This window comes from Hirundo rustica, chromosome 4, assembly GCF_015227805.2.
Source record: "Hirundo rustica isolate bHirRus1 chromosome 4, bHirRus1.pri.v3, whole genome shotgun sequence".
In the NCBI taxonomy this organism is placed as follows: domain Eukaryota; kingdom Metazoa; phylum Chordata; class Aves; order Passeriformes; family Hirundinidae; genus Hirundo; species Hirundo rustica.
This window is the reverse complement of record NC_053453.1, coordinates 21,638,808-21,651,210: the sequence shown is the minus strand read 5'-3', so window position 1 is coordinate 21,651,210 and position 12,403 is coordinate 21,638,808. Positions and strand designations below refer to the sequence as shown.

At 37.0% G+C, this 12,403-nt stretch overlaps 1 protein-coding gene across 1 annotated transcript; it reads left to right on the top strand.

The window, feature by feature from the left end:
• The first annotated feature begins 511 nt into the window (after positions 1–511).
• SPAM1 (sperm adhesion molecule 1) lies at positions 512–5,712 on the top strand. The gene is made up of 3 exons (XM_040062608.1): positions 512–1,480; positions 3,139–3,228; positions 5,008–5,712. The coding sequence occupies exons 1-3, from the start codon at positions 512–514 to the stop codon at positions 5,710–5,712; spliced, it is 1,764 nt and encodes a 587-aa protein (XP_039918542.1).
• The last annotated feature ends 6,691 nt before the right edge of the window (positions 5,713–12,403 follow it).

Here is a 12,403-nt window from a genome sequence, read left to right as displayed (position 1 = left end):
TCAGTAACTGACACAATCAGGACTGCTTCTGCAGACACTCACTCTGAGACACTGAATACTGTTCCACTGCATGTTTTAAATCTAGGTTTTTTACACGTAAGTTGTAGGCATAAAACACACAGTGGAATGGTACAGCTTATTTCTCTATGGTTGCACATTGTTCTTTTCTTTCAACGGGGAATTTTATTCAAGCATTACAATATATTTAAAATCAGAAATGGTATTTGTTTCAAGGTTAGGAATTAAATATTTATAATTTCTTACTTTACATTTGCTTCTTTTTCTGCATTAGGTGTAAGAAGTTGTTGAAAAGTTTCCTGCAGCCTGAAATGACAGAGGGCCTTGTAAAAAGAACACCCCTATTTTACACTCAAGGAATATTGCTTAATAGGTATTAATCTGAAGAAATATATTGTATGGTAAAGTTTTTCACAGACTGCCAACCTGAATACCCAGAGAGCATTTAATTTTTGTCTGATCAGAAGCACCTAATGTCACTGCACATGCTACAATGGAAACTGTAAGACAAATGCAAAGTTTTGGCATCTGTGTTACCTGTACATATCCTGTAGCATCTGGTGTGGTGTTTGCCACTCTTCTAGTTTCTTGCTGCTCATCTCTGAACATAAGAGCTCGTCCACTTGTTTCTAATTTACCCTTCCTTTCTATCTGGAATGCTCCTACAGAACTTTGTACTGAAAGGACTGGAGTGCAGCTGGACATGAATTTTTTTCCTCTAATTGGAAGCACACTAAAGACATCCATTGGGCAAAACATCACTCTCTTCTATCCAGACAGGCTTGGCTACTACCCTTACAAAAATGAAGTCACAGGAGAGGCATTCAATGGAGGACTTCCTCAACTCTCACTGCTGGAGAATCATTTAAAAAAAGCCAAAGAGGACATCCAATTCTACATTCCTTCTGATGAACAGCTTGGATTGGCTGTCATTGACTGGGAAAACTGGAGACCTGTGTGGATAAGGAACTGGGGATCAAAAGACATTTACAGACAGGAATCCATTGAGCTAGTTCAGCAGAGAGACCTCAGTCTATCAGAAGGTGAAGCCAGAGCTATAGCTAAAATGGAATTTGAATTTGCAGCAAAATCATTTATGTTGGAAACTTTGAAGCTGGGCATAGAAATGAAACCAAATCGTCTGTGGGGGTATTACCTTTATCCAGACTGTTATAACTATGATTACAAACAAAACCCACACAATTATACAGGAACCTGTTTAGATATTGAAATAGAAAGAAATAATGAACTTAACTGGTTATGGGAGAAAAGCACAGCACTTTATCCATCTGTCTATCTAGAGACAGCCTTAAAATCCTCCAGAAATGCTCAACTCTTTGTTCGCAACAGAGTTCAAGAAGCCATTAGAACTTCCTATGTCTCTAACTCTAGTCATCCCCTTCCAGTTTTTGTATACACACGTCCAGTATTCACAGATGTCTATGAGGAATATCTCTCTGAGGTGAGTGAAGCTAGACCTTAAACAGTTCAAATTTATATGGCAAGAAATTACCAGGTGACACTTATTTAGCTAATATACTAATGCATCAGAAAGAAGTGTGCAATTTTGTCTAAAAACTTAAATTAATCCATCAATGAAATTTTACCAAACAGAACACTAAGAAGTCTGTTTTCAAACCTTTCTCATTATATTTATCAAATAGTATTTAATTTTCATAGTTGTCCTCACATGTAAAAAAATATCACAAGACTAGAAAATATATTTAGCACACTTGGAGGAACGAAATACGAGTAAAGTCTTGCAAAGAGAATTAGTAATACTGGGTTTACCTACTTCCTGCTTTCTAGGTTATAAGAAAAAAAGTACAGTAAAATGGAATCGTTCTTTCCTTAGAAAGTGTTTAAAGCTAGTGAGAAAATTCTGTCCTTAGTTGTACTCAAGTAGCTTTTAAAATTGTATTTCAACCTGTCATGGGTTTGTTAAGGTTAGGTTCTGATTAAAATCCAATTATCTTATTGCAGTTCTGGCAATATATATACCTTTTCCTTCACATTTTTATAGACACCCACCCTATCAGAGATATCACCTTTCTGGGTAATCTCTTGTTGGTGTTCCAGCCCATGAGGAAAGGGAAGTTAGAGTCCTGGTCGTGGCATTCTAACTGGCGTCCTCCCACATTCTGGACAGAGCATTAGTAAGTGTTGTTCCCAGCTCTGTGGATACTTTCAGGGAGCAAGGAGCCCTGCTGGGATCCTAATTAAAAATAGAAATCCTATAATCTTTACCTATTTTTTCGTGTGTTGTGCCCTACAGTAACTTGCCTTTTTCTTGTTTTTTTCATTATTATTGTCCTCTCCCATCCCATATAGGGCCTTAACATTTTGCTAGGGACTAGGCTAATAGCTGACCCTAAAAGGAGAACTAAACAGAAACAAATTTCCCAAATCAATCTCTGTAAAAGACCAGAGACACTGTCTGGAAAAGGGAGATTCCTACTGTGGAAAGCTCTTTCTCTTGCTACTTTTCTGTTTTAGCACTTTCTGGTAAAAGAAATTAAATTTAAAAAAAAGAACCCGCCGCCACAAACAAACAAACAAACAAGCAAAAAAAACCCACAACCCCCCCCCCCCAAAAAAACCAACCCAAACAAAAACAACACCAAAAAAAACCCCCCCCCCCCCCCCCCAAAAAAAAAAACAAAAAAAAAAAAAAAACAAAAAAAACAAAAAAAAAAAACCCAAAAAAACAAACCAAACAACGCAGCTGTGATTCCCAGTATCTTTATCCCACAGCATTAGTGAAACTAGCTGCTACCAACTCTGAGGGGCCAGGAGACAATGCAGCAAAATAAGCCTTAACATGCTTGGCGGAGTGTATGTCAAATGCCTAACCACTGGCTCAGAGTTACAGTCTTGTTTTTCCAAACAGATGATATATATAAATTGGATATTGTTCGCAACATTTTATGGTATCACCTGTGGAATCCAATTCCAGGATAAAATTGTGCAATTGAGAAGAGGACATTTGCATTGTGTATCATTCCTTGCTGTCTTCAAAGTAATTATTCTGGATATGCCATTGACTATATGCTTTTTTTCATTTGCCCTTATGTTATAGGTTACTTACATTTGTATGACTCTTTGCATATTTTCCTTCAGGATGACCTGGTAAATACCATCGGAGAATCTGCTGCACTGGGTGCTTCTGGAATTGTGATCTGGGGTGATATGAATTTAACACAAAACAAGGTATGCTAGATCAATTATTATATGAAATTTTTAAGGAGAAATAAAGTGAAAAGGATGTAAAGCATTATGATCATTTACATTATATAACCTACTTTTAAAATGATGACTCCATATTGCCAGCAGTGTTTTGGAGTCAAAACCCAAGCACATTAAGGTCACTGACTATGCAGAACAAGAGTTCAGTCTTTCAATCTATCAGTACTGTTGACTCTGGGTAACCGGACAAGTTACTATGATAACCGTAGGGAACTTAGTACTTGTTTAATTAGTATAAGACATAATTCCTATATCTTCATTTCATTTTAGTCATGAGGTAAAGAAAAAATTACTTGGGCTTGCCCAGAAGAATTTTTAAAAGATCCTTCTGCTTTTTGGAATGGTGAACTTGGCAACAATATTTCAAGCACTAGGAGAAGTCCGTCCGTGAAAGTTCAGCCCTAGCCTGTTCTCTGTGTTGTAAATAGTACTTTGATTAATTTTATGGCATGAAACATCCGAGTCAGAAGGAAAAAAACCTCTAGTTTGATTTAGGAAGGGAAAATATATGGTTTGAGAAACTGTTACTAGGATGTTCTCATAATTCTTTCCAGGTAGTTCACTCATAACCAGGCAAGTTAGATTTAACAAGGAAGACACTAGTGAAGCCTTCTGACTGCAAAGAACCAAAACACTTCACCCCTGCCAGACCTCCCATCACAGAGAGCATGGCCAAATACACCTCCATAGCTCTGTAAAGTTGTTGTTTCCCAAAGCATCCCACTTTGACTTTTTTGTATGTGCCTGCCTTTGAGAAAGGATACCAGTTGCACCTGGAACTTCTCTGCCCATTATCTCAATAGCAAAACACAGACAAGCAGAATTTTGAGATTCCTGTGAGAAAAAAGAACTCTCCACAGCCCAGTCAGGCAATGTATTTGTGCACCAATTGCATCAGATTTTTCACAGTTTTCACAGTCACTACCATTTCAGCTATGAAATATTACTGCAAGCCTCACTTCTTCATCAATCAAAATTTATTGGAAGTATTTTTAAATACATCTAAAAGAAAACAAAAAAACCCTACATACATCTTAGATTCACCAAAGAGATCTCCATGGGTATAAATACTAGGCATATATGGTATTGGGTAAATGCCCATAATGACCGAAACAAAGAGAGAGTTCTCAAACCTGCTGGTTATTAAACTGTGCCAAGAATGCACAGAACATTGGCCAATTTCATGGTCAGTTAGAATGATCAGTTTTCTTAGCATACCTTCAGTTTGACCATCTGATAATTCTTTCCATTTAAAAATGCTGTGAGAGCTCCCTACCCTGTAGCCAAGTTATTCAGTTGAGGGTAAAGCTGAAAAGCCTCACAGAGATTATTTGATAGAAAAAGTATTTGTTTAGGCTGAAGAAGTGAGGTTTTTTTCCCCGATTGATTCAAACTATTTAAGACTTAAAAAGGAACTTCAATTCTTCATGAAACTTCTTTAAATTCATCTCTTTCAAAAAGCTACATGAAATAAAGACAGAAAATGAAAGCTTAAAGACAATTGCTTTCTGATGTAACTGCTGCTTTTTGTAACATCTCCAGCAACTGCACAACATAAATTTGCTGTGATCTTTGAATTCTGTAACAGTTTCTCAGATAAACTTGCTTCCAACAGCAAGTTATAGCTATTATTAAATCCTCAGGGGAAACATTTACAGATATATACTGCGATACTGTTATCAGAATGGCAGCATTTTAATGGTTTCCATACTAAACTGTGGAGGTATAATGCTCTTTTCACAGAACACCTGTAGAACTCTGGACAACTACCTTAGGAGGACTTTGACTCCGTACCTCATCAACGTCACAATGGCAGCCAGAATATGTAGCCAAGTACTATGCCAAGACTCTGGTGCTTGTGCACGGAAAAAATGGAATTCCAATGACTATCTTCACTTGAACCCTGAGAATATTGCAATTCAAATGACAAAGGATGGAAAATATACTTTACAAGGGCAACCATCATATCAGGATCTGCAAGCATTCATAGAAAAATTTGATTGCCTTTGTTATGCAGGGCATAGCTGTGAACCTAGAGCTGATATAAATGACATCCATTACCTCCAGGCTTGCATTTCAGAAGATATTTGCATTCAGATCTCCTCAAATTCACTTTCAAACGTAGAAGCCTCTGAAGAAAAGATCCTGCCTAACAGAAGTGCATTTTCATTTATCTCTGAGAGTAAGGGGACATTATCTACACATCCTGAAACAGAATATTTCCAATCTACCTTTGGAAATAATATACTTAATATAACAACTGCAGAATATAACACTGTTACAGCTGCCAGTAGCTATGATTTAGAAGAAAATGATACTCGTACTTTCAGTAGTTCTTCATCCTATAAGATAAGGATGTTTAATTTATTTCACTTAGTTCTACTTTTGAGAACCTTAATACAAATGGCCCATGAAAGTGAGAATATTCTTTTCCCAGACTATATCTGAAATTCTAAAGGTTTTATTTACAAAACAAACAAACAAAATAATTCCCGAAAGGCTAATGCTCTTATCTGTATCAGGAAACCTTTTCTAATCCATAGGTGCCATTTCAGCTTGAATGCACTTCTTCAGTTTAGTTCTATAAACTACTATTTGTGCCAAAGATATATTGGTCTATATATACTGACTTTTCCATATAAGAAGATAATCCAGAATAAGAAATATTTTTTTACAGTTTACATTTTTAACTGTTATATTTGGAAAAAAGTAATTGTTGACAATGCTCTTTTGTGTACTTCAAGTTAAGACAGTTAAATATATAATATATAAAATACGTCATCAGGTTTGATGTTCTATGCAAGAATTAACTTAATTCCATATGAATGGAATTAGCTTTTAAAAATATTTGGCTTAACTTCAGATCCATGGAACTTTACAGCATAAAATGTATCTGATTAATGTAATGTTCCTCCACTTTTCACAAAACCTTTAGGGATCCCATAGTTTTTCTTTTAATTAAATATATTTGTAACTCTCCAAAAGGTTCTAACATCAGTATAAATGTTTACTTTGAATATTACAGCTTCATTATTTAAAAATTGAGCTGTAGCAGTTTATCCTTTCTTCTCACAAACCCTCCCCCTTATTTCAGATGTCCCTTTCTTGGTTTCCAGTTGTTTTGTCTTGCCAATACTCACAATTCATCTGCTCTGCCTGTGCATTCTCTGCCAGCACAGGTCGCCAGTTCTACTTTCTCCATCCAGCCATACCAAGGAACTGGATAGGGCTGTATGTGCCATTCGGACAAAAGTCTCTGCGTGGGACTGTACACCTCATTATTTCCTGAGGAGTCTCTTTAGTGAAAAACAGTTTGCTCCTTACGAAAACCCAGCAGTGGAGGCAAAAAAATAAGAGTCACTGGGGACCTGAGACAATCTCAAGACCATCGTTCTGATTCAGTTTGCTGACAGGACTGAAAGTATTTGCTTAATACTATTCCTTTGCCAAAAGCAGTGTTAAAGTAGCAGAGATACTTCAGAAGAAAACTACTCCCAATATCATATCAGGAGTCTAGTTATGATTAACATATAGTCAGTTTAAGCATTTAGAAGCAATTAACTGCAGTTTATTTGATAAAATAACCTTTTCAAATTATTATGTCAGATGCTTAATAGACAGTTGGCCTTCTGATGGGCGAAGAGTGGCTGCTGGCATGGATACATTAAAAATCTCCCCAGAGCCAGGCATGATCTGCAAAAATAATTCACCACCTCCCACAGATGTAGCCTGCCTCACTAATGAAAATAACCAGGACTTCAATATAGTGGCCATTTACTTATAAAAAGTTAATTCCTTAATCTGGCAGAAAACATGTATTATATCAATTTTCTTTGAATTTTCAGGTTGTTGGTCATAACAGAGATGCAGAAAATAGATGAAGCCTTTAGACTTAACATGGAGAAATAATGTTTTATGGCTTTTGAACAGCAAGTTATCAAGAGGAAGTGATGATTTTCTCATCCCAGTTACAGTGATAAGTCCACGAGTCAAAGCTGTTTCTGCCATTAATGTTCCAAGTGGAATCAGGAATAAATATATATATATGCAGATTGTTCAGTACAAAAGAATCCATCTGGTTTTTATCACCTGTGCAAAAACATGCTTTTTTTCCACTGCAGCTTTGATATTGGTTATTTTATCTTGGGTAAAGAAAAGGCATGGTATCATAACTCCTGCGACTGAACTCCCTTCACAATGCATTTGTGATAACTATCAAAAGGTTTCTAAAAACTGGAAACATCACTGGTAAGGCCTTAGCAAAACTTGTACGACTTATATGAAATTCTATTTTTTTCACAATGCTTTGATATGGTTAAATTGAAAGATACTGGATCTGTACCACTTTGTGGTAAGACAGCTTGCAGGTTAACAAAATCTGCAATTCTTGACATAAATAATTTTGACTATTACCCAGGAAATAGCAAGCAGAACATTTGTGATGACTCAAGCAGGAAATCACCAAAAAGGAGGAATGAGAAGATAAAATCACAGAAGAGTTGAAACAGAGCACCCAGGACCTCCCAATGGATGCAGAGGACGTAAACTGCAGAAGTGAAAGAGTGAAGCAGTGAGGAATGTGGATAGACAAGTCTCTTCTCATTCAACATTTTTATCTACCCATTACTTAATACTGACAACCTTTCCTCAAGGCTCACTGTAAAGATAAAGGAACACACTAACTGATATGTTAGACCTATTCATCCAATCCTGTTGTGTTCCTCTGAGGAATGGTTTTTCCCCTCAGAGTCCCCCTGAAACCTGTGCTATGTAGTTCAACCCTTTTTCCCTATCATACCTACTCCTGACCCTATTGGCTCAGGGCCAATATCTTTCCTTGGCCAAAAACTAGATATACCCCTGTTTCTTCCTGGTTCTCTCTCTCTCTCCTCGGCCTCCTGGAACATCACATCGAGAATAAAGCTTGGACGGAAGCTGGGGGTGAGAGCCACTCTTTTGAAATCTCTATTCTGTCTCTCTGAAATATATTTCCCTAAAACCCCTGAATAACTGAGCTAGCGAGAGCCGGGGGGTGGCTAGAGGGAAGTATATTTTCACAATCCCATCTCTTTTTTTACTTTCTTGAGAACAGCCAGGACCAAAAAAGTAAAAGGAAGATGAGAGGAAATCAGTCTATTGCAATAAACTGTGCCTTCCTAAGCTGCATGTATAAGCAGCTCTCTACCTTGTGCTCTGATCCACAATGCTTTGCCAAACACTTTTCAAGTGTTCATTCAGGTTTATTTGTTACCTTTGTGTATCTGCAATTCATGCTTTAAATCCTACAGACTTCAGGATTTAGATCTACTATGTGTTAAATTAGAGTATTTTCCAAATACATAATTTTTCTTTGTCTTATATTTGTCTTACCTATATTCTATGATAAAGAGTCACCATGGAGTCAATAAGTCTCCACAGAGTAAAAGGAAAAAAGAAGGAAAGGGGTGATAACGCCTTGCATTGCTGGTGACTATCGTATGTTCAAAGCTGAATTTATTTTCTCCTAAAGCGGACCCCTTTCCAAAGAGATTTTAATCTATTCACTCTATTGCCTGTAATCATTAGCCTTATAGTTTTCATTTCTTGCATTCTTGTAATTTTGAAAAGATTAAATACTAGAGGAACAGTTCACTTTCATGGCCATTCATTATTTTGTATTTCTCCTTTCTAGAGAGATTTCAGGCTGGCAGTACTTAGGGATGCAAATGCTAAAGTGGGTTTGATGAAAGGGTCCATTTAAGTGAAAGCTGTTAAATACCATCCTTCGATGTTTTGACATTACGCTAAAATTTTAATTGAAATTCTGCTTCTCTATCTGGATAATCTGGATCTAGTTTACTGTGTTGCTTATTCTGGAATATACAAAGATATTTGTACTCCAAAGGGAGATTGCAATTGACACTTAAAGAATCTGAACAGAATAAACCATAATCTAGTCTTCACCTTGCAGGTGTGTTTTTTTTTTTTTTGTTGGTTTTTTTTGTTTTGTTTTTGGTTTTTTGTTTTTTTTTTTGTAAAAATAACAACATGGAGAGCTGTTTTGAGAGGCCAGTAAAATCACTTTGTAGACAGCCTAGGATGTGACTAGAATCCCGAAGAGTTCAGCAAAATTTGCTTTATTCCCTGCATCGCACTGGGATGCCCTGATGCCTCGATGTAAATATATATATATCAGCAAAGAATTGCACAGAAGATTTCAGACCTGTACAACATGTTCTAGAAAACTTCCAGACAGATTAGATTTTCTACATGTACCCATCCATCACTTTTCAGTACAAACAAGGCAGCGGAGACAGTTCCATAATTTTAAAACAAATTCAGTCATGGAGCACTGAGGACCTTTTTAAGATGACAATTAAATTCCACCCTTAAGCATACACACCTAAAATTTACTTGAAAGATTTTTTTCACACTGTGCTTGTGCCAGCTCTTTTGCACTGGCAAATAGCCAGCAAAATTAGGGCCTGAGACTTCAAGTTGGAGTAACAAGTTTCGTTTCAAAAAAATAAAAGATTAAAAAAAAAGAAAAATTATGTGTCTTAAAAAATTACTGCTTTATTTAATGATTTTATCTTTCCTAAAGACATTTTTTTGATGTTTGTTCTTGTAATTTCTTCTCCTGTGCTACTTCCTCTCTGTTTTTCTGGAAATGCTTCATCGAATATTAACCCTACTTCACAATATTTTTCATAATGATGACGCTCATGTAAACATGTTGTATTCAAGATAAATTCTAAGGTTTTGTGTATACCAGTCAAGGATCAGGGTCTTTACAGAATAGTTCTTTCATGTAGCTGTACCAAAACTCTTGCAGCTACTCCGCTCTTCACTGTCACTGCCACGCAGGACTGCAAGAGCTTCTCACATTTGTGGTCCCTTTGTTATATATAAGAAAGTAAAGGGTAAGAAGGGCACCTATCAACTTTAACATCCTTAAGGGAATAACTTTGGATTTAATTATGTGCACTAATGTGTTACCATCATCATGGTATATTGATTATAGCTCTCCTTGGTCAGTAGTAATTAGATTATATTTTTCAGTTTATGCTTGTATAAGCCTTACTTTATAACTGATAAGGTATTTTATTGATTAGTAATCAGACACAGACAGCATGAAAATTAATGCAGATCATTATTCAACCGACATTTTGGCTCTCTGCATACAATTTGAGGGTGGTGTTCAGCACCATATATATGTGGGTTCTAGAAGTATGCAGTCACCTGCCTCTGCCTTTGTTTTTATATCAGGAAATATATTTATTCAACAGAACTCTTCAAGATCCTGCAGAAGAAGTATACCATATGTTGGCAGTCTCATGGACTACACTGCTCCCTCAGGCTACTAGCAGGTTGAGACAAGATGACAGCTTGCCTGTGTAAGTGATGATTTCCTGAGGCAGGGACAAAACAACCACCCGTTTAAAGGGAGGCTAAGGGCACCCTGCAGTCCCACAACGATAATATGGTTAATGTGAAAACAGAGCACAAAGTACCTTATTGCTGGGGCAGCTGGTAATTAAGGGCACTAGACTAATAACAGACTTAGGCTGCCAGTAAATTCTATGCACGATTTCAGCATGAACTGCATATACCAAGTTTAGGTATACAAATCACAGCATTTTTGAGTGAAAAACCTTAATCTGCCACTTTAACCGTCCTTACAGAAATACTTCACTTCTTCCCTCAGCAGAGCATGACAATAATTTAGGGCACATACCAGAGCCTCTGGAGCTGCAGCCAGCAGAGGGCATAGATGACACATGCAGACACTGGTAGGTACCTTACAAGGGTGGGTACCTCACTGAAAAGTTCAACACCATCCTTCTGTTCCCTTCAGCAATGCAGCTGCTTGACTCTGGCCCACAAACTGAAAAGATGACTAGTCACTTCCTAATGTATTGCCTCACTAGCAGAAATGTCTGATCCTACAGGTCTTTTCCCCCAAACATCCGGTGTATCAGGACAAACCTGAATATACCAGTGAGACACTACCTCTCCTCATGCTCTCTTCTTTGGAGATTTCATTCTGCTGAAAGCGTCTTCTCCTTAAGATCTGCCCAGGGAGGTGGCTGAATCACTATCCATGGAAGTGTTCAAGAAACAACAAAACATGGCACTTGGTGCTATGGTCTAGTTTACAAGGTGGTGACCACTCAAAGGTTGGACTTGATGATCTTGGATGTCTTTTCCAATCATAGTGATTCTATGATCTTCAGCTATAACTAAAAATGCATGCTTAAAATACAGATAATGTGATCGAATCTCTTTGGTAGTTCTCCGAACTACCAAATACCTCGTTTCTCCCCAAATGTGAAAGATCAGGACATGCAGTGTTGGCTCAAGTAATTTTGCTGACCATGTGTTTATTGCACTTCCACCACTGCCATCTGAAACCTCAGATACACTTTGATAAATTTTTATAGCACAGGAGTAAGCTGCTTTGCTATCCCTTTGGAGCACTTGGAAGACTCAAAAAGCTAGGCGTGCATGGTCCCACAACACTGCTAAGCTGGTCCTGCAGAGTGTGAAACTCCATAGAAAAGACAGAAAAGTAAAATACTTTGTCAGTTGGTGGTTAAATGTTTCCCAGAAAGATTAAGTGGCTTGTCTGTCTACAGCTACACAGGATAACAGAATAGCTTTTAGCTATGAAAACAAGTGTCCTCTGAGTTGCTAATCATAGCAAGGCAGCAATATGTTTCCATACAATATTCCATTACCAAACAGTCTGTAAAATAAAGAATGTCTTTTATAATCATACCATTTTGTAGAAGATAGAACAGATTTTAGAACAATGTAACAGAACTTTAAATGTGAACAAACCGAGACACTATAAAAGACTTCAATCATTGTACAACTGAATTAATGTTTTAGAATTTATCTGTGCATCCTCTTCCAGTCTTTTATGAGGACATGCCTGAGATGTATTTTTTCAGAGTTACTATATTGACAATGTATTAAGTAAACTTCCAGCATTATGAGACTCAAGCACTACTTAAAAATTTAATATTTCTTGGAAAAATAGAGACTGCTTAACTTTATGTAAGTTGTCCCCCATGCAGTAATCAGAACCACTTCATTCACAGAAATCACTCTCACAAATGGACTGTCTTTATTTCACACACCACCAGATGAGGGG

What these genes read in the sequence shown, in the direction of transcription:
- SPAM1 (XM_040062608.1), top strand. Translation starts at nt 512, where the DNA reads ATGGAAACTGTAAGACAAATGCAAAGTTTTGGCATCTGTGTTACCTGT. An exon ending in ATGAGGAATATCTCTCTGAG is followed by an intron (nt 1,481 to 3,138) that starts GTGAGTGAAGCT and finishes ATTTTCCTTCAG; the next exon opens with GATGACCTGGTAAATACCAT. An exon ending in TGAATTTAACACAAAACAAG is followed by an intron (nt 3,229 to 5,007) that starts GTATGCTAGATC and finishes CTCTTTTCACAG; the next exon opens with AACACCTGTAGAACTCTGGA.